Source organism: Solanum stenotomum, chromosome 5 (assembly GCF_019186545.1).
Source record: "Solanum stenotomum isolate F172 chromosome 5, ASM1918654v1, whole genome shotgun sequence".
Lineage (NCBI taxonomy): Eukaryota > Viridiplantae > Streptophyta > Magnoliopsida > Solanales > Solanaceae > Solanum > Solanum stenotomum.
In genome coordinates this window covers 38,211,712-38,237,178 of record NC_064286.1, presented here as the reverse complement: position 1 = coordinate 38,237,178, position 25,467 = coordinate 38,211,712, and the positions used below count along the sequence as shown (strand labels likewise).

The 25,467-nt window shown below is 36.0% G+C and overlaps 1 protein-coding gene across 1 annotated transcript; it reads right to left on the bottom strand.

The window, feature by feature from the left end:
• Positions 1-1,106: 1,106 nt before the first annotated feature.
• Positions 1,107-4,792, bottom strand: LOC125865860 (uncharacterized protein At4g38062-like). Its single transcript, XM_049546115.1, has 2 exons — positions 4,686-4,792; positions 1,107-3,985 (listed from the first exon to the last, which is right to left on the bottom strand). Exon 2 carries the CDS (start codon positions 3,863-3,865, stop codon positions 1,295-1,297), a length of 2,571 nt encoding a protein of 856 aa, XP_049402072.1. The 5' UTR covers positions 3,866-3,985; positions 4,686-4,792; the 3' UTR covers positions 1,107-1,294.
• Between the last annotated feature and the right edge of the window lie 20,675 nt (positions 4,793-25,467).

Genomic DNA, 25,467 nt, shown 5'->3' with positions numbered 1-25,467 from the left:
CTAGTATAGCAGTCATTTCAAAATGTATAATGAAAAACTTATGAGAATGTGGTTGTAACCTTTGCTTCTGATTAATTTGCAAATCAGTTTCTTTTCAATTGCTATGAGGTGTTGTATTTATGAGTCAATTAAAGTTTTTCTATCTCTTTTTATTGCACTGTTTCTTGGTAATGAGAATTTGTTTTGTACTAGTAAGTTTTGTCCTGATAGGGAAAATGCATAAGTACCCCCCAGCCTATACCCGAAATCCCAGAGACACACCTAACCTTTACTAAGGTCCTATTACCCCCAAACTTATTTTATATGTAATATTCTACCCCTTTTTGACCTACGTGGCACTATCTTTGTGGGCCCAGTGCATGTTGACATTTTTTTCAAGATAGTGCCATGTAGGCAGAAAAGGGGTAGAATATTATAGATAAATTAAGTTTGGGGGGTAATAGGACCTTAGTAAATGTTAGGTGTGTCTCTGGGATTTCGGGCATAGGCTGGGGGGGTACTTATGCATTTTCCCGTCCTGATATTTTGATAGTTACAGTATGGATTTTGTGCATACATGTCTATGGTTGTATCTTTGATGTTTGAAAACAAACACATACGCAAGTCTAAGTTCATCGTTTTAGATGATTTTACTGGCAGTTTTTCAATGGATATCAAGTTGAGATACTTGTTGTCACCTGCAACGGCTAATTCAGATATCATGCAGTTGTAGCATAGCAAGCTCAACAATGTAACTGTAATGTACATGGTATAAACTATATTATGTTAATTGATGCTTCCTTTTATTGGATAATTCAACTACACCATAAAATTATTTCTTACAATATTGGATCTCATTAGTACGACAATGTTCAGGAAATGCCTAGTATTAACCTAAGGGCTTTAGAATCTTGGTCAAGCACAAACTGTTCTATATTATTAACAAAAGTACTTTTAAAATTAATTAAACATAAATTGTTACTCACCAAAAATATTACTATTTTGACAAATATTTACTAAAACTTTATTCTAAAGTAAATAGATTTTGAAAGCTTGGTCAAACAAGCTATTAGTCAACAACGCATGGAACCGCTACACAGTTATAGGCTTATAACATACTCATTTCTTTTAGCAGCAAATGAAGAATCATTGATTACATTGGGAAGAACATTGTAAAACAACCACCCATACAACAAAAGACAGAAAGATAAAAAATCCTGTCAGTAACAGATTGCCAACCAGAGTTGCAGATCTTGGAAAACGCTAAAGAAGTTTGTGTTTGGAGTATAGAATTGCTCCCAGTTGAACAATCAGCCTAACAGTTGAGCTCTACCAATGGAGTTCTTTCATCAGTTCCTGTTTTGGCAGTTGATAAGGGAGTTCTAGAATGGTGGTCTCTCCCTAAATTACTATGTCGACGCTTATTCTCTTCCTCAGGGTTCTCCAATATTTTCTCCAAATGTCTTACAAGTTCAACATCTTCACAGCATAATTCACTCATTCTTCCATGTATTCCTTGCATTTGTACTAGTAATTCCTCCCTATCAACAAAGAGTTTCTTATTTTCTTCAAGCGCATCATTTTTGTGGGACTCAAGCTCCTGAATTCGGGTCTCCAAGTGCATCCGTTCATTGCCAAAATGAGTGTTCAGCTCTTCCGATTCCTTTTTACTTTCTTGCAACAATGTTTCCAGCTGCCCCTCCTTCTGTCTTGAATCAGACAAGGATTTATTTAGGAGTTCCAATTTCTGATGTTTATCACCCAATTTCAGCTCTAACTCGGCAATCACCTTGTTTTTCTCTTTAATCTCAAGTAATTTTAAACCCTCAGCCGTTATCAGAGCTGTAAAAGCAACTTCTTTACATGTCATATCTTCCTCTAAATCTTTGGCCTGTTTGAGAATATCTTGTATTTTCCTGTCTTTCTCTTTCAGATTCAGCAAGAGGTTCTCCTTCTCCTGATCAAAAGCCTTCCGCACATCTGATTGTATTTGCTCATTCTGAAGGTCTTTATCAGCCAACTTTTGCTCCAAGCAAGAAATCTTAGTTTGAAGAATTTCTATGGTGTTATCCTTGCCTACTGCAATTTGATAGTATTGAAGCTTCTCCTGATTTAAATCATTCACTGCCTCTGTTCTTTCAACAATCTTCAACTCTGCTTCTGTAATCTGTTGCTGTAGCTCATTAATTTTGGCTTCTCCCTCCTTCAAAATCCCAAGTAAGATCTCCTTCTCTTGCTTTTGGGAAAATTGCTTCTCTTCAAGGTAGTCTTTAAGATTTCCTGCTTCAGCTTTCCACTTCTCTAGTTCAAGTTTGCTTTCTTTGACTTCTTTCCTTGCTTTGGCCAGGTCATCTTTAGCTTCTTCTGAAGCAGCAGAAGCATCTTTGAGAGCATTACCCAATTTCAGGACCTGTTCCCTGAGGTGAACTTGGCAATCAGATGACTCTTCAAGCATCTTTTTGTACTCACTCAGTTCTGCCTCTAAAACGGTTGCTTGTTCATTCTTTTGATGTACTGGACTTTTGCTATTTGGCTCTTGTTCCGTGTTGGCTCTAGAGAGCTCCTTGATACCAGTATGAAATTCTGATTTTAAAACCAAGATTAAGACAGATATCTCTCCAGTAAGAACATCACATGCATCACGGCGATCTTCCAGCTCCTTTTCTAGCTCGTCTATGTGTTTTTCTTTACTTTTTAACTCAGACATGCATCTTTTCATATCTTCTGCCACTTTTCCTATCTGTGAGCTCCATTCAACTTCCTTTTCTTTGAGGTTTAAGGAACATTTCTTGTGTAATTGCTTCAAATGCTGGAAATTGCTTTGCAGTTTCTTAAGTACAGAAGTGGAAGCAGTACCCTGGAGTTGAGACTCTTGAAGCTCTTTGAGAGATCTTCGTAAATCTTGATTTTCCTGTTCAAGCTGTATACTTTTGCATTTTGTATCCTTGAACAGTGCTTCTTTCGTTCGGAGTAAGTTTCTTAACTCTCCAATTTCTTCATCCCTCTTGATGGTCAAGTTCTCAAGCTTTGAGTTTGCTTCTTGGCACTCTAAAGAGATATCATGGAATTGAGATCTAAACTCAGACACTTCAATTTCCAGAATTCTCTTTCTGCTTTCTTGATGAGCTAAAGCTTGGTTACTCATCCTCAATTGGCTTTGGAGGTCTTCTGAGATTCGAGTCTGAGAATCCAATCTTGCTTGCAATGAAGAGATCTCTTCAAGCATTGCTGACTTTTCCTGGCCCCACTCCACCTTACTGGTTTTGAACTGATCATGGTTTCTTTTGTGAGCTTCTTCAAGGTGTTTAAATTGTTCACCCTTCCATTTCAACTGATCTTTCGCAATCCTATTTTCTTCATCAAATTTTTGGATAATGGCATCTCCATCTTTCAGATCTTTGGATGCCCTTGTTTTTAGCTCTGATTCAACACAGATTTCCTGCCTAACTGACATGATTTGCTTAAGAGCATTGATTTCATTATTACTAGCAGATATCTGCATTTCCAAATCTTGAATTTTGGATGTTGCTTCATCCAGAGCCAACACCAAATCCTTGTTTTGTACTTCCAACTTCCCAATTTTCTTCCCATAATCTAGTTGCAGCTTCTCATGAGCAGAGCTAAGATTCTGGAGACATGTTTCTTTCTCATGTACAATGGACTTGATATCATCGTAGAGTTTCTTGATCTCAAATATTTCCTCAGATTCAACAAATAGTTCATTTGCCTGTCTACCAATCTCCAACTTAGCTTCTTGAAGTTTTGATAATTGATCAATATGGGCTTTCCTCAAACTCTCCGTCATCTCTGTTTTGGTCCGGCATTCTTCTCTGAGCTTTTCCACCTCGCCTTTAACAACATCTAGCTCCGCATAAACTTTGTCCATTTGTGTAACTTTTTATGTTGATGATTACCCTTCTGATGCACAAACACAACAGTTCACACTTAATAACTTGAGCTCCATAAATTTTCTGTGTTGTTTTTCCTTGACATTAATCTGCTTTAGCTGAAAGGATTAAAAAAAAAAAAAGAAGAAGCTATTTTACCATCCTTGAACACTCTTCCAAGGGGAATTATCAATCACAGACAAAATAATGCTTAACAGAAACTAGGGCATGTAGAACCATTAACGCGTAATCGTGTGCAGATTAAACAAGCAATAGACAAACAAAGACATAACTATTTATCCTATTCTCCGTCTCTCAAACTGTCTAACTGGAGTCAACAATATGAATGTTCTTCAACATTTCTTCCCTTTCAAAAGCTCGTATATGCGGAATTGTCTGTATCATCACTCCTCTTACAAAAATGGAGAAAATAAAAAGAACTTCTCAATACCCTTACTACCATATCGATCACGAAAGAAAAATTGCACAATAATGAAAATCTTGAGGTTTAACAAAATTTTACAGGACACCCACGAGTTAATTGACCAAATCAAACATTTCATCATCCTTTTCCCCTGATTTCACCCTTTTTTTCATTTATTGCAAGACAGCCAGATTGATTAGGAAAGAATCAGGAAAATCTGGAGGTTTAACTAAAATTCCACGAATCGATTGACCAGATGGAGAAAAGGGGTGGACATAAAATTGAAGATACATAGAACAAAGAGGCATTTCTACAGCAACTGCGGCATGATAATGTAGAATTTTACAGATATATGATTCCATTATCAAATAATTTGACATATAATGAAGCGTTACCTTAAATTGGAAGCAAACCACAGGTGAATTCACCAGTATAATCGGCTGTTTTAATCAAAATATTAGGGTTTTCTCACTGAGGGAGATCTGGAAATAGAGAGGCTTTGAAGCGGGAACTTGTATAGGATTGATTTTGAAATTTGGAAAATAGCACTGCATATTTGTTTATTCCTTCTTTTTTTTTAAAAAATTGGGAAAATGCATAAGTACCCCCTCAGCTTATGCCCGAAATCCCAGAGACACACCTAACCTTTAATAAGGTCCTATTACCCCCCGAACTTAATTTATCTATAATATTCTACCCCTTTTCGGCCTACGTGGCACTATCCTTGAAAAAAATGTCAACATGCGCTGGGCCCACCTGATAGTGCCACGTAGGCCAAAAAGGGGTAGAATATTACATATAAAATAAGTTCGGGGGGTAATAGGACCTTAATAAAGGTTAGGTGTGTCTCTAGAATTTCGGGTATAGGCTGGGGGTACTTATGCATTTTCCCCAAAAAAATTTAAAGACATTTGTTTATTCCTAAAACAAAAGAGAAAAAAAACATAAAGTCAAAAGTTGTCCCAGATTTTCTAAAAGGCATCTTAACTTTGCAAACGTCCTATCACTCCACAAAAGTTTTGAATAACTTAGTAAAGAGCTATTTTGACCCATATCCCTCACCTGGGACAACGCATGTGATGCTCACTCTAGTTCAACCCGATCCACTTCATTTCAAAAATAGAAAAGTCTTCATCTTTTGTTATTTCTCAACCTTCGAGAGTCTCTTCGTTTCCCAAGTCAAACGATAGTGGTGATCATCTTTCTTTTTGACGTTTCTTGGTCAATATTCTCGGAGGAACAAGGAATTGAAGGTCTAACAAATTAGGATTTTCTTACATTATTTGATAAATTTTAGGGATTATTATAGTGTAAAAAGTGTTGGAATCGACAAATTATAGGTTTTATTGTTAGGATTTTTTAGTGTTTCGTTGTGTTATTGACTAATTGCTACTGTTAGGATTTTGTGTTATCAACTTAGTGCGACTGTTAGTAATTGTGTTTTGGGTTAGGATTTTGTTTTATCGACTTAGTGCGACTGTTAGTGATTGTGATCTAAGTTAGGGTTTTGTGTTATCGACTTAGTGTGACCGGTAGTGATTGGGTTGTACTGTAATATTATATATTTGTAGACTTCAATTTGTTCATTATCAACTCGTTTACAGGTTTTTTTTTGTTTTGATAGGGTTTTTGCTAAATGTCTGTTAGTGATTATGTTTATTGTGTACATATGTATGACTGTGTTAGCTTACAGTTTGTTAGAGTTTGTTCTTAAAATGTATGATTGAATCGTCTTTTATTTGTCGTGTTTACATGATTTTCATGATATTTTTTGTGTTGATAACTTCAAGATGGTATCACAGGGGGAAATAGAATTTGGTCCCCCACCTAAATATATTGGGGGAGAAGTGACAGAATTCCTAGAAGTAGATGTTGATAGGAGTCTTACTTTGAGTTGAGGGACTACATAGAGGAATTAGGATATACAATAGATTGTGACTTTTTCATTAAGAATGATAGGTTGTTGGTCCTTGTTGATAATGATAAGGTTATATTTGACCTTTTCAATATGATAAAAGATGGGGATGAAATTGACGCATATGTTTCTCTTGGGGTTAATGAACCTAATCAGACCCCACTTGAATTAGAGTTTGTCCCCAATAGGAGTGAAAGTGGGATAGGTGAGGAGTCTTTGAATGAGGCTTCTAACCCTAATAATCATCCTCCCTCTTCTACTATTGTGCCTGCTCCTTCTACTTTTACTTCCAACACTACTAATGATCCTTCTGAAACTTCCAGCACTTCATTTAAAGTTCCTCCTAATATTGTGCCTCCTCCTTCTACTTTTCCTTCTAACCCTACAACTGAGACCTTATTTGGTCCTTCTAACCCCCCCTGTCCTTCTATTGTGCCTCTTCCTTCTACTTTTCCTTCCAACATTACAATTGAAACCTCATTTGATCCTTTTGAAGCTCATCCTTCTTCTTCCATTGTGCCTCCTTCATATGATCCTATAATAGATCATGATCCAGGTGATGATGAAGTGAAAGATGAATCAAGATCTGAAGGAGATACAAATGAAGATAGTGAGGTTGACAATGATGTCCATTAAGAGTATATAGATATAAGGGCAAGCAAGAGGCATTTCAAAAGGTCACAAGGGAGAAGTAGAGGTACTACTTCAAATCAGATTCATGTTGGTGAGAAGGGTCCAGATTTAGGGTATGATGAGACAAATATTGGTATTAGGGAAAGCTTAGTTGGTAAGCTAAGGAGGTGTTAAACCTTACTATCTAGGTGATGAAGTTCCTAGCTTTGAAATAGATGATGAAACAAGCTGGGGGATGGTGAAAAGGTTGACCAAGTAGTGCATAAACCTGTTAGAAGGAAGAAAACCCCAACTAGAGTTGTGTTTGATGAAACTTGTGAAAAATTTCTTTGGGAATTAGGAGTAGTTTTTGGAAGTGTTGAGAAATTTAGATTGACAGTGACAAGATATACAATTCAAGAAAAGATTCAAATTGAAAAATATGTGAATGTTCCAAAGAGACTTGTCCTTGGTTGTTGTGTGCAAGTAATGATAAAACTAGCGGAGATTTCATAGTTTAAAGATACAACCCTGTTCATATATGTTAGACATCAACTTTTAACTATCTTTGCAACTCAAAGTTTTTGGCCACCAAATATAAAGACAGAATAACTCAACAGTCAAGCATTAATATTGTGTTGCAGGAGATTATTATAAAGGAGTTGGATATCCATGTTGGTATGACAATAGTGAGAAGAGCTAGGTCCAAAGTGTTACAAGAGATCATGGGTGATCATATTGTGGAGTATGGCAAAATTTTTGAATATAAAGATGAGATTTTAAGGAGTAATTCAGGAAGTACTTGTGTAGTCAAGGTTGGAGAAGAAGATGAAACTGGACAAAAAATATTTCAAGGATATTATGTTTGCTTCCATGCTTTAAAGAAAGCATTCTTTGGAGGTGCTAGGAGGTTTATTGGTTTTGATGGATGCTTTCTCAAGGGTGTGTGTAAAGGTCAATTGTTAGTGGAAGTTTGTAGAGATGAAAACAACCAAATGCACCCTACTGTTGGGGCAGTTGTTGAGGTTGAGAAGAAGTTCACCTGGACATGATTTCTTGAACGAGTGAGGAATGATATTGATCTTGGAGAAGGGCATCAACTATCTATCATTATTGATATGCAAAATATAAGACCTTTATTGTCTTACTGTTTTATTGTCTTTTTTATGTTTGATTTTCAGTTTTGCATTTTAATTATTTTTTTTTGTTTTGTTGCTTTGTTAGGGACTAGAAATTATTGTTCAAGAGGTATTGCCAATGGTTAAACAAAGAAAATGTGCAAGACATGTTCTTGCAAATTGGTGTAAAAGCTGGAAAAGAATTGAAAGAAAAGTATTTTGGGGGATTTCTAAATCCACATTTGAAGCCGAGTTGAAGAATAACATACAGGAAATGAAGAACTTGGAAGAGCATGTTTGGATGATCTTTTATGGTACAACCTGGATACATGGCGCAAGAAATATTTTCAAGACAACAACAAATGTGATGTTGTGGACAACAATATGGCAGAGAGTTTTAATGCTTGGATACTTCTTTTAAGGTATAAAACAATCATCACAATGCTCGAGGAGATAATGGTGAAGATGATGAAAAGAATTGGTAATTTGAGATTGTTCTCAAACACTTGGATCACTATATATCTCCTATGTCTTTGAAAATTTTGCAAGAAAATATTGACAAGTCTATGCAATGAAACTTGTCTTGGAATGGAGAAAAGGTTTTGAGATTAAGCACTATGATTTTACACATAGTGTGGACATTGTTAGTCGGAGTTATAGTTATAGATCTTGGCTGCTTAGGGGCATTCCTTGTCCTCATGGTGTTGTTGTCCTTCATTACAATGAGTTGGAACCAATCAATTATGTGGCTAGTTGTTTTAACAGGAAGACCTGCCTCAACACATATGCCCATTTTATTCAGCTAATGAATAACATGAAAATGTGGCCAACATCAAATAATCCAATTGTAAAGCCACCAAAGATCAAGAAGATGCATGGAAGACCAAGTAAGGTTAGAAGAAATGAGGCAAATAAAAGCAGAAAAACTGGAAGCTTAGAAAAATTGGTGTTGTTATGACTTGTAGCAAATGTGGTACACAAGGACACAATAAATGAGGATGTCCTACAAGAAACCAAGTTGGTCCAAGTCAATCAACTGAAACATCTTCTCAGACAGAGGTATTTTCAATTTTTACTTTCTACTGTTATATCTATATGTACCGAAATATCAATATATAGGTTATTGGTATAGCAATGAGCATAGCAAGAGGCAGTGGTCCAAGTCAATCAACTGAAACATTACTTTCAAATGTAAGTTATATGTACATGTATATACAGGCTACTGAAAGAGCAAGGGGTAGTAGTTCAACTCAATTACCTGGAGCTTCTTCACATGTATATGTATTCATTTTTAAAAGATTTAGTTGTAATTGCATGCACTAATATGTGAAAAATTAGGCCACCACAAACAATGAAAGTGGTAGAGGAATATGTACAGAAAGAGGTAAAGGAAGAGGCCGTAGTTTCTCAAGTTCTCTAGGTATTTCAATTCAATTACATGGAACTGCTACAAACACAAAGGTAATTTATCTAATTATCCTATCATTTATAGACAATATAGATATACTCTAATATTTGAGTTTCAAAATACAAACTATAAATGGTAGAGGAATAGATAGAGGAAAAGCAATGTATCAAGAAAGAAATGTGAATAAGGCATGGCTAGAGGAAGAGAAATGCCTCAACATAATCAAACTACATCTGAAGTAACTTGCAGTGCAAGAGGCCTAGAAAGATAGAAGAGACCAGTAGAACATGAAGACACTAGTGGAGGGCAAACAATACCTTTTAAAAGGCCAAGAATGGTAGGTGTTGGCATAGACCAAACTGAAAATGGATTTACAACTCTTAATGTAAGTTTATGCAAGCCTAAATGTGTTTTAATTAGAATATATATATATATATATATTTGACTAAGCAGCCTGGATTGCCAAGTTGAAAAGTCATCAATACTGGTACAATATTGACATAAAGGGTTGATGTTGTTACTAGTGATATTGGCTACACGCCAAGACATGGATTCAAATAGAAGGGGAAGACAACTATTATTAGTAGCAACCTAGAAGGAATGAGGGATGAAAAATTTAACCAAACTAGGTCTGCAACTACTGCTAATAATCAAAGCCAAATTAGTTCAAGTAGGAAGACCCATGTGTCATGGAAGTAGTACATTCTGATGTTGTGTTGTTGATTTTGACAAACAAATATTAATTATGTATATTTTGGTGCTGTTTTTGGTTGGAATCAAACTCAATTTTGTGTGTAACCAAACAAAACAAGATCAACTTAATAGTTGTAGTTCAAATTGAATGATTATGTTGGAATGAAGTCTTCGTTTTGACCAATTTGCTTTCAGTATATCTTCTTCTCATCTATTTTTAGTTGAACATATTTTTGAAGTTTCTCAAATAGTTACCATAATAATATAGACACAAGCAAATAAATTAACAACTTGTTAAAATAATAACTATTTTGACAACATTCGACAACAAAAACTTTAGCATTCGATAACAAAAATTACCAAAAACTTGAAAGTAACTAAAGATGTCTATGACAATTTTGGTTGCACACACCTACATCTTCCATCTTTCACATTCTTGGTTAAGCTTAAAAATAGGAAAACACTACAACGATCATGTCAATTAGCTTCAAGTTACAACATGAGCTCTTCTTCTTCTCCTTCGTCACCCATTTGTTACTTTCAACATGACTTTCATAACATGACACTGCTTCTTCCAATTCCTTAATTCTCTTCGTTAATCTCGGAATAACGTACTTGAATCGTATATCAACATCTTCACGATCCCTCCATCTGAAGAAGTTGCCTGAATTCTACTAAAATACGCCATAAACAAATTAAAGAAAAACAAAAAGAGACAAACATGCATAAACAAAAGATCTCCAAAAACATGTAGAGAGCATACACGATAGCGTGGACAAGACCAAAATCTTCGAGCTGAATTGTGCTTCGATCATGAAGTTTGCATTAAAAGTAAGTCTCCATGTTTGCATCATAATTTCACTTTCAACATCGGATCATTCTCATCATTACAAATAAGATTCAACATTGCATTTGACATTTTCCTTCAAAACCTAATCACAAAAATATCTTCATTTCTCAAAACTAAATGAAATTAAGAAGAAATTAAACCTTGAAAAACTTCAAATTAACCTTTTTGTACTGGAGATTAAAAAAGAAGACGAATTCCTACCTTATTGTGCTTGGGGAAGATGATGAGTTCGTAAGAGAGATGCCAGCGACTCTTTTTTGAGCTTTGTTTTGGGGAAGACGATGAAAAGGAATAAAATAATTAATTAATAAAGAAAACAAGTGACACGTGTCACTTTTAAATTGGTTATTCATAGTGAAATTCACGTTTCACGTGCGGTTGTGCGTGTTCACAACCCAGGTGAGGGAATGGGTCAAAATGATCATTTTACAAGGATATTCAAAACTTTTGTGGGGTAATAGGATGTTTATAAAGTTAAGGTGTCTTTTTGAAAATTCGGGACAACTTCAGTGGTGAATTCATATCTTTTCTCAAAATAAAATAATGGGCAAATACATAGTTAACTCATTAAACATATGATGATATCTTATTTAGACATTCAAGTTAAGTCTTAGAGCCTGTTTGACATTATTGTTGGGAGCCCAGAAACACTTATTTTGAGAAAAAAAAAAATATATATATATATATATTTTTTTTAAAAAAAAATAGGTGTTTGTCGAACTTGTAAAACTACTTTTAAATAGAAGCAGAAACAATTTTTCCATTGTTGGGAAGAAGCTAACAATTTCTGCTTCTTAAAAATAACAGAAGCAGAAAATTATTTTATTCAAGACTAATATATCTCTTATTAATTAATTGACATATCTTCTATTTAATAATTTTATTTTTATATAACATATTTCATATTTTATTTTGCGTTTATGTATTATTATTTTACAGAATTAGAAAAAAAAGGTAATAACAATATTTTTTTAAGATTAGAAAAAAAAATGAATTAACAATTAAATATTTCAATCCTTCAAAGAAATGTATAGTATTGATTGAAAATTTGAATATGAACATTTTAATTTAATAAAAATAAAAATTTAATCTAATATTTGGTAATAGATGTTTAAACTAGTTTCTCTCTATAAAATAATCTTAATATTAAAAGTACATTAATATTTGCCCTTGATCGGAATTTGACTCTCAAAAGCACTTTTTAAAAAAGATTAGTCAAACACAATTTGTTTATAAAAAAACACTTTTCAAATAAATTAACCAAATACAAGTTGCTTCTTTTTTTGTTTTTCAAAAACACTTTTCTGAAAAGCTATTTTAAAACATTGCTTATGAAAATAAACAGTTTTTAGCAGCAACGCCAAACATGCTTTTAATCTAATTGCATATCTCAACTAGGGGTGAGCATGGTATGGTATATATCGAATTATCATACCTTACCAAAATTTGTAACACTGTAGTTTTAGTATTATGGTATTTAGTATGGTATATGGTATACATGTTAATTTTTTGGGTATTCGGTACGATATTTGGTATTTAAAAATAACATACCGAAATACCCAATATCATACCGAAGTATATAGTTATAACATAAATAACTTATATATTATTAAAATAGTAAAAAATATGCAACCTAGTATTAGTATAAATTAAATGTTTAGAAGTTGAAACTTTGACTACTCTATTTTGATTGAAACATATTTGAATTGCAATTGATTAACAAAAGGAGTTGTTTGTACTTTATTTTGCATATATATTTCTACATGTGTAACAAGTTAGTATGATACAATTGAGACCATTTTTTAATTGCCAAGTCATAAAACTCTATGATACGAGCATATATTAATTGAAGTTAAACAATTATGGTTATCGATTTACCATACCGTAGAAGACTGAAACCGAACTTCAATATATCGAACCATACTGAATTAAATTGGAATGGTAATGGTATAACGTTAAACCCAATGACTAAACTACGGTATCGAAACTTTCAAATATCGTACCATACCGTATCATACCACGCCCACCCCTAATCTCAACTTCTACTAAAATGTTTCAATAAGATGTTTTTATTCAAACTTTGAAGAAAAAAATCCATATTTATTTATTTGTTCATCTATTATATAATTAAGTAAACCACATAAAACATGTCATCCTCTTTAATTATGCATATCAACCACAAGTAAAAAATATTTGGGGATTGGGACGAATGCATATAATTAAAAAAAAGACATATTTTATGTGGTTAACTTAACTACCTAATAGATGAATGAAAACATAAAAGAATAAAAATTTGAATCGCTTTTTTTTATACATAAAATCACATGCAATATATGTATTTAAGACCCTATATTAGAAGATATAAATGTACTTTTAAATATTTACTAAAATATGATATTAATTACGAGTCTTAGCATATTAGAATTATTTTGGATTTAAGTAATTTTTCTTTGTTGGACTTGTCTTTATTATATTTAGGCTCAAGGGGGGGGGGGGNNNNGGGGGGATACGGATAATAAATACAAATAATTACTCTCTCCGGTTATTTTTATTTGTCATTGTTTGACTTGATACACCCATTAAGAAAATAATTATTAATATAAGTATTTTACCAAACTATTCATATTAAATGATGTTAGTATTAGGTCTTCGAAAATGATTTGGAGAATAAGTACTTAGGGCATGTTTGGAAAGTCACCCTGATAATTGGGTGTAATTACACTATCTGTCCTGTTTGGTTGGACAGGTAATTACTTGGTCAGCAGATAATAAGTGTAATTGACAGGGAGTAATTACATTCTCCAATTCACAGGGAGAGACTATGAATTGTTGGTAATTACATGATGTAATTACCAGCTAATTACTTTTTAATTTCTTCTTTTTATTTTTATTTTTTATTTCTATTATTTTAAGTTCTTTTTTTATTTTTATTATTCTAAAAATTTCTAAAAGTTTAGTTTTTAATTTATATTACTATATTTCATTTTCTTCTCATTCTCAACCTTACTTCATGTTATTCTATGCAACTTTTTCGTATTATCTATTTTTTTATGCCATGCTTATTTTCACATTTAGCATAATTTTATTAGTATTCTAATTTTTAAATTAAAATAGAATTTATTGTTAAGTAAGGTTATAGACCTACATTTTAAAAAAACAAAAAAACACAAATCATATTTATGTATGCTATGTTGAAATTTGCGATAAGAGTATTACGTTAATTTTTTTTGTTTTGAATTTATAAGTTATGTTATATTTTCAGTTTCATTTGTTTTAGTAATATTGAATTCACATTGCAAGTCATTATTTAATTAGACTTGATAGATTATCTTTTTGTCAAACATTTAAATAATTTATGACATTTTATTTATATATTAATCTTTTTATTAAATATGCATTTCATGATGTTCGTAGAAACTTCATACTTTTAGTTTTTATGATCAATTCAATTGAAATATATTAATTTGAAAAAATATAAATCAATTATTTTTTCATAATATTAGTTAAGAACATATGTATAATGATTAATATATTTTCAAAAAATAATATATATCTTAAATATTTACATTAATATCATTTATAAAGTTTTTTATTTGTCTAGTATAAATTTTAAATAATTAATTTTTATTTTTAAAAATTTAATATAATTTTATGGTTGCAATTGTGTATCCAAACAGAACATGTGTAATTACACTATGGTATCCAAACAGGAGATGTGTAATTACAGTGTAACTGTAATACACTGTAATTAAATTGAGGCAAACAAACATGTCAGTGTAATTACTAAACTGTGTAATTACTAGGCTGGTAATTACTACCCTAGTAATTATACCAATTTTAGTCACCAGGTGACTTTCCAAACAAACCCTTAATGTAGGGTAAACCATGTAAAAAAAAAATTGTCTTTTCTTAGTATGTCACTTTGTGATAAGTAAAATTGAAAATTTATTTTAAAAATAAGCGAAAAATAAAATTAAACGGGAGAATATTAACTTTCTACCATCTAAGAATTGATGAGCACGTTCTCTAATTTTCAAAAAGGAAAACAAACACCCTCAACCCCCCCCCCCAAACCCCATTCTCTCCCCCACCCATAGTTTCTTCAAAATTTTCAAAAAGGAATACAAATCTCTCATTTCGTTCTCCCCATAGTTCTCCCCAAAAAATCAATATTCTCTTAATAAATTAATTGAGGTGGTGTTCAATTCTACTTTGAGTGTTTTGATCTTATATTTTTCTGGGGGTTTTCATTCATTGATGAACATGTTTTCTTCTTATTTCTTCAACTATATTCGATTTGTAAAAAGAAAAAAAAATCATCTCCTTCTCTCTCCCATTGGTTTATCGTGATTAGAGGGTCGTCACTAGTGTATTTTCAAATGTAGGATGATTTAGATCTCCTAAAGATGTGTTTGATCTCCGAGAACATAGAGTAGAACTTCACTGTTTCGAATTGATCTCCGAAAAGAACTTTGTTGACCACTCTGTCAAAAGAACTATTTAATCGATGTTATCTTTCTCCAATGCTTGTTGAATGTCCCTTAAGAAAATTATGTAACTATAGAAATCAGAAGAACAATGAAGAAAAAGATAAGAAATTTTCCGAGTGATTTTCATTGATGAAGAATCAAGTATTTAATCAAAATATAGAGGATAGAACTGCCAATTAAATAAAATTCTAACAAACTTATGTAACTAACTTTGTACACCTATAAAAATTCTAAAAGAATCCAAAAAAGGAAAATTAAGATATTGTAACGACCGGGTTCCGTCGTTATAGAAATGCCAACGGGGAAAAATTTGGGGCCAGAAAAACTTTTTCGTAGTATTTGAATTTCCCAACCTTGTCCAGATTTGGAGAAAGTTGGAGTCACCAAGGTGTAGGGAAATCTGGTAACAATCGGGTGGAGTAATTATGATTTTGATTGCATGAGTAGATAGCTAACTTGTTAAGAAATCCGTATGACTTTACGGAACTGAATTCGAGTGAGTAGAACTCCGAGAATTGATCTTAGCGCAAAGGGTATTTTCTGAGTGTCGTGTTTTAGAAATGTGTTGTTAAAGGGGAATTTTGGAATTCTTTAAATAACTCTCTGTTTCTTTTTGGCCATTTTGGCGGGAGTTATTGCCGCTCTGGCGGGGTAGTGGCTGCTGTGGCGGGTTCGACGCGAATTAAAGTCGTTAATAAACCCCTAAACGGCCTCATTATGCACTTTTTGACTTTTAGAGCTAAGGAACGAACCCAGGTGATTTCTACTCGTTTTTCACCATTCTTGAGGCTAAAGGTAAGCTTTTCACTCCCCGAATCCATAAAACATAATAGAATGGGTGAATATTGATGGGGAAGGGTTTTGGTCTTGAATCTATGGTGGAAACAACCCTTAATTGGATAATTGGGATCATGGGTTGATCTAGGGTTTGTTAAATTTATTGGTAATTCGGGTAATTAATAATTGTTTATTGATTCCTGCATTATATTGATTGTTTGTAGACCAAGAACAAGCGGAACGAATCTGGAAAGGGAATGATCAGGTTTCTTAGGGTTTCAAGTTTGTTTCGAGGTAGGTGATGGTTTTGATTATATGTTTGTGTGATGTATGCTTGTTCTTGCTTCATTATGATACTTGTGTATGTATGAATGTTGCAATGTTGATAACACTTGTTGTAAATGAGATAGATGAATATCATTGCCATGAAATCATGACTTAAATGTATGATCTTGATGATGTACTTGTGTTTGTGATTGTGGTGTGTGAATGAGATCGGATTGCGACGTTCCGAAATAACTAACTTGGATCGGATTGCCACGTTCCGGCATAAATATGGGATTGGTTGCCACGTTTGTCACACCCCAAACTCAAGGGGAGCAACTGGCTCCTAATGCCAAAACTCAGGCCCGAGCCGACCCTACTGAACCATTTGTTACTAGCGCGTGGTAGCCGCACACAATCAAGAAAACAAACAAGTATATCTTGGCTTAAAACTAAGCCCTCGGCCGGCAAAGCCCCTGTCAACTAATTTGTAAAAGAAACAACTACTCACAGGAGATCATACAAATAAATAGCCATCTAGCACAGAAGTCTTGATTAGGACGTCGAGGCCACCATGATATCTATACCAAAACTGAAAGCAGGTATATATCAAGACAATACATCAATAACTCACAAGCTTCAACAAACCAACAAACTAGGCCAGTATGGCCATAACGTAGCAATACACCCTACACACTAGTCTGCAAGCCTCAAGAGTAGTAAATATTGGCGGGACAGGGCCCCAGCCTACCCATAAAGATATATACAACAAAAGGTAATAAACCTCCCAACTCTGGCAGCTCCGGAGGAAAGGGGCTAGCCAATCGGATAGAACTCAGTCTTGCTACTGAGGAGGTCTACTGGTTCATCTGTCGGGACCTACATGCATGAATGAAGCGCCCCCATGACAATGGGGCGTAAGTACAAAATAATGTAAAGAGTATGAAAGGCTATAGACTAAGTGAGCAAGTATCATAATATACCAAAAGCAATCACGTAAGGAAATCAAAATTTTAGATAAGCATGCTAACCCGCTACTGAATCTAAAAAATACAAAAATGATCAAACATCAACCTAACCAAGCCCCCATAAGCTCGGCAGGTACAAACAACATGCCACCTACCTAGGCCCCCATAAGCCAAGAAGGTGCCAAATCAATCTACATACCGCTATTGGTAGCCCCTTGTCTTTGTAAGAAGTCACATAGCCCTTTTTGGCAACTATATAGCCCCGTAGGCAGCACATAGCCCTCTTAGGCAACATTATAGCTCTGTGGGCTGCACATAGCCCTCTTTTGCATCAACATAGCCCTGTAGGCAACACATAACACTCTTTGGTGTCAAAATAGCCCCGTAGGCAACACATAACACTCTTTGGCATCAATATAGCCTCGTGGGCAACACATAGCCCTCTTTGGAAATAACATAGTCCTTTTAGATAACATCATAGCCCCCATAGGCAGTTCATAGCTTAATTACTAACCACAATAGCGCCAAGGGTGACAACAAATAATTGAATAGACTAAAAGTGAGCAATTTAGCTATAAACAATATATAAGAATAATCTCCAAGTCGTTCCTCACTTAGAGTCGTTCTTAACAGATTGTGAGTCCCTAAAATGAGGGTTTATAACCACTCTATCAGCCAACCACTCACAATTACATCTACAAGATCACCAACATTAACTACATCTAAGGAAACATGTCGAACGAAGGAAATAGCCTTAACATACCTTTCCAATGAATGCTCGAAAGACCGTAATTTCTTCACGAAAGTTGTTCCTTATGTCCTAAGCTTCACAAACACTATATATACACAACTGGTACACACCTAAAAACAGTACATAATTAATCTTAAATCGACAGATTTGCCATATTGCCCCAACTTATCGAAATGTCCATAGAAATTCATAAAAACAATCATAAAATAGTCCCGAGATGATTACCTTAGTTAACCAAGTTTAAACCTTGAAGAAACACCAATAATTACAAATTTATATATCTTCAAAAATCAGCTCCAAATGAAGCTAATATAAGGGAAAAACGATTTCCACGTGTAGAGATCACGTTTCTATGAACGGGGGCAACGCTTAATGGTAGAAATCGTCAAAAAATAACCTTCATCAAGCAAGAACTCCATAGGAACCCTCTATTAAGCTTTCTCTCTGGTTTGAAAGTGAACATAAATGTTTTCATGGCTTAAAACGTTGAGTAAGCTGACATACCACATTTTTGACCCGACCCGGATCCAACCCGAATTCTGCCTCGGCAGTTCATAGTAAAACCCTCATAACTTTCTACTCCGATGTCGGTTGGATACGGGGTTTTATGCATTGCAAACTAGAATCGTAAGCCTTCGATTTAATGGTTGATAGGCCTTCTAACTCTTTATATATTGGGTGAAAACATCCAAGACATTTGACCCAAATTTCAGAGAAATCTTTAAAACGGAACTTACGATAACTTTCGCCAACTTTTATTTTGCCACTTACCTAACTTCAAAACTTGAGATACAACCCTTGAACACTTAAAATATGACATACCACATCATTCTTAATTTATTACCCACCTTACTTGTCTTTCCATAATGATACGAGTTAATTTAGACGTTTTGAAAAGTCGGGGTGTTACATCCTTCCCCCCTTAGAAACATTCATCCTCGAATGAAAAAAATCTGAGTCACACGGTTAACTCCTTAGGAGTTTCAAAAATTTAGGCAAAATATCCTTTGTAAATGTGACTATCCAAGAACGTGAAACGCAAAAATTCTAACCTAGGCATCTCACAAAATGACATAAATAGCTAAGCACTATGTCTTTCCACAAAGATACGAGTTAATTTAGACATTTTGAAAAGTCAGGGTGTTACATCCTTCCCCCTTTAGAAACATTCGTCCTCGAATGAAAAAAATCTGAGTCACGTGGTTAACTCCTTAAGAGTTTAAAAAATTTAGGCAAAATATCCTTAGTAAATGTGACTATCCAAGAACGTGAAACGCAAAAATTCTAACCTAGGCATCTCACAAGATGACATAAATAGCTAAGCACTATAGCTCCACAATAACAGTGCGAGCAAATATACAACAAAAACAAATATATTAATAAGCAACAATATAAAAAAATCAGATTGGGATCTAACCTCACTGCACTAATATAAACTGATATGCCATCACCATAGGGTATGAAACAAGTGAGGATATTTGGACCTCATGCCATCCTCAGCTTCCCAGGTCACCTCTTATCTATTCTTGTTTCCCAACAATACTTCAACTGAAGCCACCTCTTTGGTCCTCAATTTATGAACTTATCGATCTAATATGGCAATTGGAGTTTCCTCGTAGGACAACTCCTCTGTGATATGAACATCCTCAATCGGGACAACTTGAAAAGGGTCTCCTATGCACTTTCGTAGCATCGATACATGGAAAACTGGATGAACAAATTCTAGCCCCGAAGGCAATTCTAACTCATAAGCTACCCGTCCTACCCTACGAAGGATCCGGTATGGCCCAATGAATCTTGGACTTAGCTTGCCTTTTTTGCCAAATCTCATAACACCCTTCATATGTAAGACTTTTAAGAATACCCAGTCATCGACACAAAACTCTAAGTCCCTTCGTCCTACATCTGAGTATGATTTCTGTCGACTTTAAGCTGTTAGCAACCTCTCCCGAATGAGCTTAACCTGTTCCACTGTCTGTTGTACTAAGTCGGGTCCAATCAACCTTGACTCACCTACCTCGAACCATCCGATGGGGGACATATATTTTCGCCCATACAAAGCCTCATAAGGTGCCATCCCGTTGCTTGAATGATAACTATTATTGTATGCGAACTCAATAAGAGGTAAGTGGTCATCCCAACTTCCCTTGAAGTCTAGCGCGCACGCCCGTAACATATCCTCGAGTGTCAAAATTATGCGCTCTGCCTAGCAATCTTTCTGAGGCTGAAAGGTTGTATTAAGATTAACCTATGTCCCCAGTCCTTTTTGGAAGGACTTCGAGAAGTTAGTGGTAAATTGTGCTCCTCTATCAGAGATAATAGATACTGGGACACCGTGTAACCTAACAATCTCTTTAATATAGAGCCCTGCATACTCTTTGGCCGTAAAAGTAGCTAAGAAGTGGGCTGATTTTGTTAGTCTATCAATAATTACCCAAATAGAGTCAAACCTGCGACGCGATCGAGGTAACCCTGTAATAAAACATATATTAATTACTTCCCACTTCCACAAAGGAATGACTAGCTCCTGAACTAGCCCAACGAGCTTTTGGTGCTCAACCTTCACCTGTTGGCAGTTAGGACACTGTGCCACAAACTCAACAACACCCTTCTTCATCCCGTGCAACCAATAAATCTCCTTAATATCATGATACATCTTCGACTAACCAGGGTGAATAGAATAACGGGAATGATGTGCCTCTTCCATAATCCGATGTCGAAGCCCTGCGACATTTGGAATACACAATCGACCGTTATATCTAAGATCTCCATCTCCTGCTATATCAAATGCTAAAGACTGCTGATCCTAAGCCTTGGCTCTGAGCTGCTCTAAGCTAGGATCCTCTTGTTGCCATGATTTTACTTCTACAACTAGAGATGATACGGTTGCGTCCTGAATTGTTACCTCACTATCTTCTGCCTCTAACAATCTGACTCCCAAGCTAGCTAACTGATGAATCTCTCGTGCTAGCTCTTCGCAACACCTAAATAGGATAAAATACCCATAGATCTTCGACTGAGGGCATTAGTTACCACATTCACCTTTCCTGGATGATATAAAATATCCACGTCGTAGTCTTTCAGTAACTCAAGCCATCGACGCTGTTGGACATTTAACTCCTTCTGTCTAAATATATATTGAAGGATTTTATGATCTGTGAAGATGTCAACATGAATGCCATACAAATAATGTCTCCAGATCTTTAACGCATGCACAACTGTAGCCAACTCTAAATCGTGTGTCAGATAGTTCTTCTCATTATTTCTCAACTGCCTTGAAGCATATGCGATAACCTTACCATGTTGCATTAGAACACATCCCAACCCAATACCAGAAGCATCACAATACACCACATAGCCTTCTGAACCCTCTAGCAATGCTAGAACTGGTGCTGATGTCAACCTGTCCTTCAACTCCTGGAAACTATGCTCGCAAGCCTCACTCCACTGGAACTTAGCTTCTTTTTGAGTCAGCTTTGTTAATGGGGCTGAAAGTGAAGAAAACCCCTCTACAAACCTTTGTAGTACCCAACTAACCCTAAGAAACTACGAACCTCAAATAGAGTCATGGTTCTGGGCCAAGTCTTTACAACCTCAATCTTTTGTGTATCCACCGCAATGCTTGCATCTGATAGAATATGGCTTAAGAAAGCTATAGAGTCCAACCAAAGCTCACACTTAGAAAAATTTGCATAAAGTTCTCGGTCTCGAAAACCTGAAGGACTTCTCGCAGATAATTTGCATGCTCAACTTTTGAACGTGAATACACCAAAATATCATCAATAAATATAATCACAAACAAGTCTAGATACGGCCTGAATATACTTTTCATTTGGTCCATGATCACTGCTGGGGCATTAGTTAATCCAAAAGACATTACCAAGAACTCAAAGTGTCCATTTCTGGTTCTAAAAGCTGTTTTTGGAACGTCTTTCTCCCGAACTTGTATCTGGTGGTACCCTGATCTTAAATCAATCTTTGAGAAGCACTTAACACCTTATAACTGATCAAACAAGTCATCGATCTTCGAAAGTGGATAATTATTCTTTATAGTCGCCTTATTCAGCTGTCGATAATCGATACACATTCCTAGTGAGCCATTTTTCTTCCTTTCGACTAACACTAGCACACCTCATGGTGAAGCACTAGGTTTAATAAAGCCTTTATCCAGCAAGTCTTTCAGTTGATCCTTCAACTCCTTTAGCTCAGCATGAGTCATTCTATAAGAAGGGATAGATATGGGTTGTGTACCTGGTAGCATATCGATAGCAAAATCAATTTCCCGTTCTGGAGGAATACCAGGGAGCTCGTCTGGAAATATATCTAGAAACTCATTAACTACCGGAATAGATTGAAGAGTCAGTGGTTCTGCATCTATATAATGAATGTGAACAAGATGATAAATACAACCCCTAGTAATCATCTTCCTCGCCTTAAGATAGAAAATAAACCTACCTTTCGGCGTTGTTATATCACCTTTCCATTCCCAAACTGTCTCTCCTGGAAAGTGGAATCTAACAATTTTTGTCTGGCACTCAACATTAGCATAACAAGATGCTAACCAGTCCATACCCATAATGACGTCGAAATCGACCATCTCTAACTCTACGAGATCGACAGAGGTCTGACAGTCGATAATTTCTACTGTGCAACCTCGATAGACTCTCCTGGCAACAATAGACTCACCAACTGGTGTAGATACAATAAAGGGTCGATCTAATGACTCTGCTACTATACATGACTTCCCCGCAATAAATGGCGTAACATAAGACAGAGTAGATCCAGGATCTATCAAAGAATAAACATAATGGGAGCAAACAATCAATGTACCTATCACAACATCTGGTGATGACTCTGAGTCCTGTCATCCGGCTAGTGAATATATACGGTTCTGTCCCCTACCAGAACTAGATGCTCGCTCTCTGCCTCTGCCTCTACCTGCTGAAGTTTGGGGTCCACGCCTTATAGACTGTGCTGATGAGGAGGAACCTACTACTGACCTGGTCGACTAACCTATACCACCCTGACTTATGGTCGGGCAGTTTCTCCACCCATGCCCCTCTTTTCCATAAGAATAACAACTTGTGGAACCCTGTCTGCACCTCCCGAAATGCATCCAAGCGCTAGTAGCGCAACGCGGAAGGGCTGCCCTAGCCTGACCTGAACCCCTCTGCTGCTTTGAGCCTGATGCTCGTGAACCCTTCTGGGCCTAACTGTCCCTGATGATCAAATCTACTACCCTGGAACTGTTGTGGTGGAAGTCTAGGTGGCCTAATAGAATATCAGGGTCTGGGACCACCTTGAAATCTCCATGTGAGCCAGTGGGCCTAGCCCTCTTTTGTCTCTTTCTCTCGACCCTCTCACTTATATACTGTAAATGTCGGCGATCCTCTATGCCTTGTGCAAAAGCCTGAATTCGCGAGATATCCATTTTATCATTTAGTGCAGGGGTATAACAAGCGTCGATATAGTCTGAGTTGAGCCCTCCCACAAATCTTCACAATCTATCATACATTGTATCAACAAATGCTGTGCATATCTAGACAATGAATCAAATCTCAGCTCGTACTCTCGGACACTCATGCTGCCCTGTCGCAGGTTCAGAAACTGGTCTACCCGGCCATCCCTAATCTCTCGAGGCAAATAGTGATCTATGAAAGTTTCTATAAAGCTATCCCAAGTGGGTACAAATGCATTTTTTCCCCTAGATCTCTTCCAACTCTCGTACCACAATACTGCAATATCGCGCAATCAAAATGCTGCTAACTCAACTGATTCAGTCGCTGAGGCATGCATGACTCTAAATATCCTATGAAGTTGATTAACAAAGTGCTAAGGGTCCTCTCAGTGATCTGTCCCTATAAACTGTGGAGGATTCAAGGTAAGAAATTCACGAACTCTAGAACTTCTGGGTCCTTCAGAAGGTCCGGCAACATCTGGCGCAAATGGCTGGTGCTGTGCAACTACTAACTGTGCTAACATAAATACTGTACTCTTGAAATCCTGATCAGATGGAATAGAAGGAACTAGATGTGGTACTGTTGGTGGAGTCGGAAGTCCTGTAGCCCTCGGAGGCTCCTGAAGCGGTAGAGAAACTATAGGGGGCTGAGAAGATATGTCCCCCATGGTATCACTATGGGCTACCTCCATCGTGGTACTTTGTCGATACCCTCGCCTGCAGCTGTATCTAGCCGCTGGCTAGCTGTGGTCTTTCTGGTGTCGGCCATCTCTATCTGCATACAACAAACAATTATAATCCAGAAACCTCAAACCGTAATACACCGCTCTATAGCACAAGATGAGCAAAAGAAGGTTGGTAATTCTAACAAGCCCGGTAGCTTCTTGCTTATCGAATGTGGTGCACAACACATTTATAAACATGACTCTACTAGACACGGCTTGCAGACTCCCTAGGATACGACATTGCTCTAATACCAAGTTTGTCACACCCCAAACTCGAGGGGCGTAACTGGCTCCTAATACCAAAACTCAGGCCCGAGCCGACCCTGCTGAACCATTTTCTACTAGCCCATGGCAGCCACATGCAAAAGAAAACAAACAAGTATATCTCGTCTTAAAACTAAGCCCTCGACGGTCAAGACCCCTGTCAACTGATCTATAAAAGAAACAACTACTCCCAGGAGATAATATAAATAAATAGCCAACTAGCACAAAAGTCTTGATTGGGCCGTCGAAGTCACCATGATATCTATACCAAAACTAAAAGCATGTATATATCAAGACAATACATTAAACAACTAACAAGTTTCAGCAAACCAACAAACTAGGCCAATATGGCCATAACGTAGATATACACCCTACACACTAGTCTGCAACCCTCTAAGAGTAGTAAAGATTGGCGGGATAGGGCCCAGCCTACCCATAAAGATATATACAACAAAAGGTAACAAACCTCCCAACTCTGGCAGCTCCGGAGGAAAGGGGCAAGCCAATCGAATAAAAGTCAATCCTGCTGCTGAGGAGGTCTACTGGGTTATTTGTTGGAACCTGCATGCATGATTGCAGCGCCCCCAAGGCAATGGGTCGTCAGTACAAAATAATGTACAAAGTATGAAAAGCTATAGACTAAGTGAGCAAGTATCATAATATACCAAAAGTAATCACGTAAGGAAATCAAAATTTTAGATAAGCATGCTAATCCGCTACTGAATCTAAAAAATACAAAAATGATCAAACATCAACCTAACCAAGCCCCCATAAGCTCGACAGGTACAAACAACATACCACCTACCTAGGCCCCCATAAGCCAAGAAGGTGCCAAATCAATCTACATACCTCTATCGATAGCCCCTTGTCTTTGTAAGAAGTCA

Excerpts from the sequence above, each read along its gene's own strand:
- LOC125865860 (XM_049546115.1), bottom strand. The coding sequence starts at position 3,865 with ATGGACAAAGTTTATGCGGAGCTAGATGTTGTTAAAGGCGAGGTGGAA.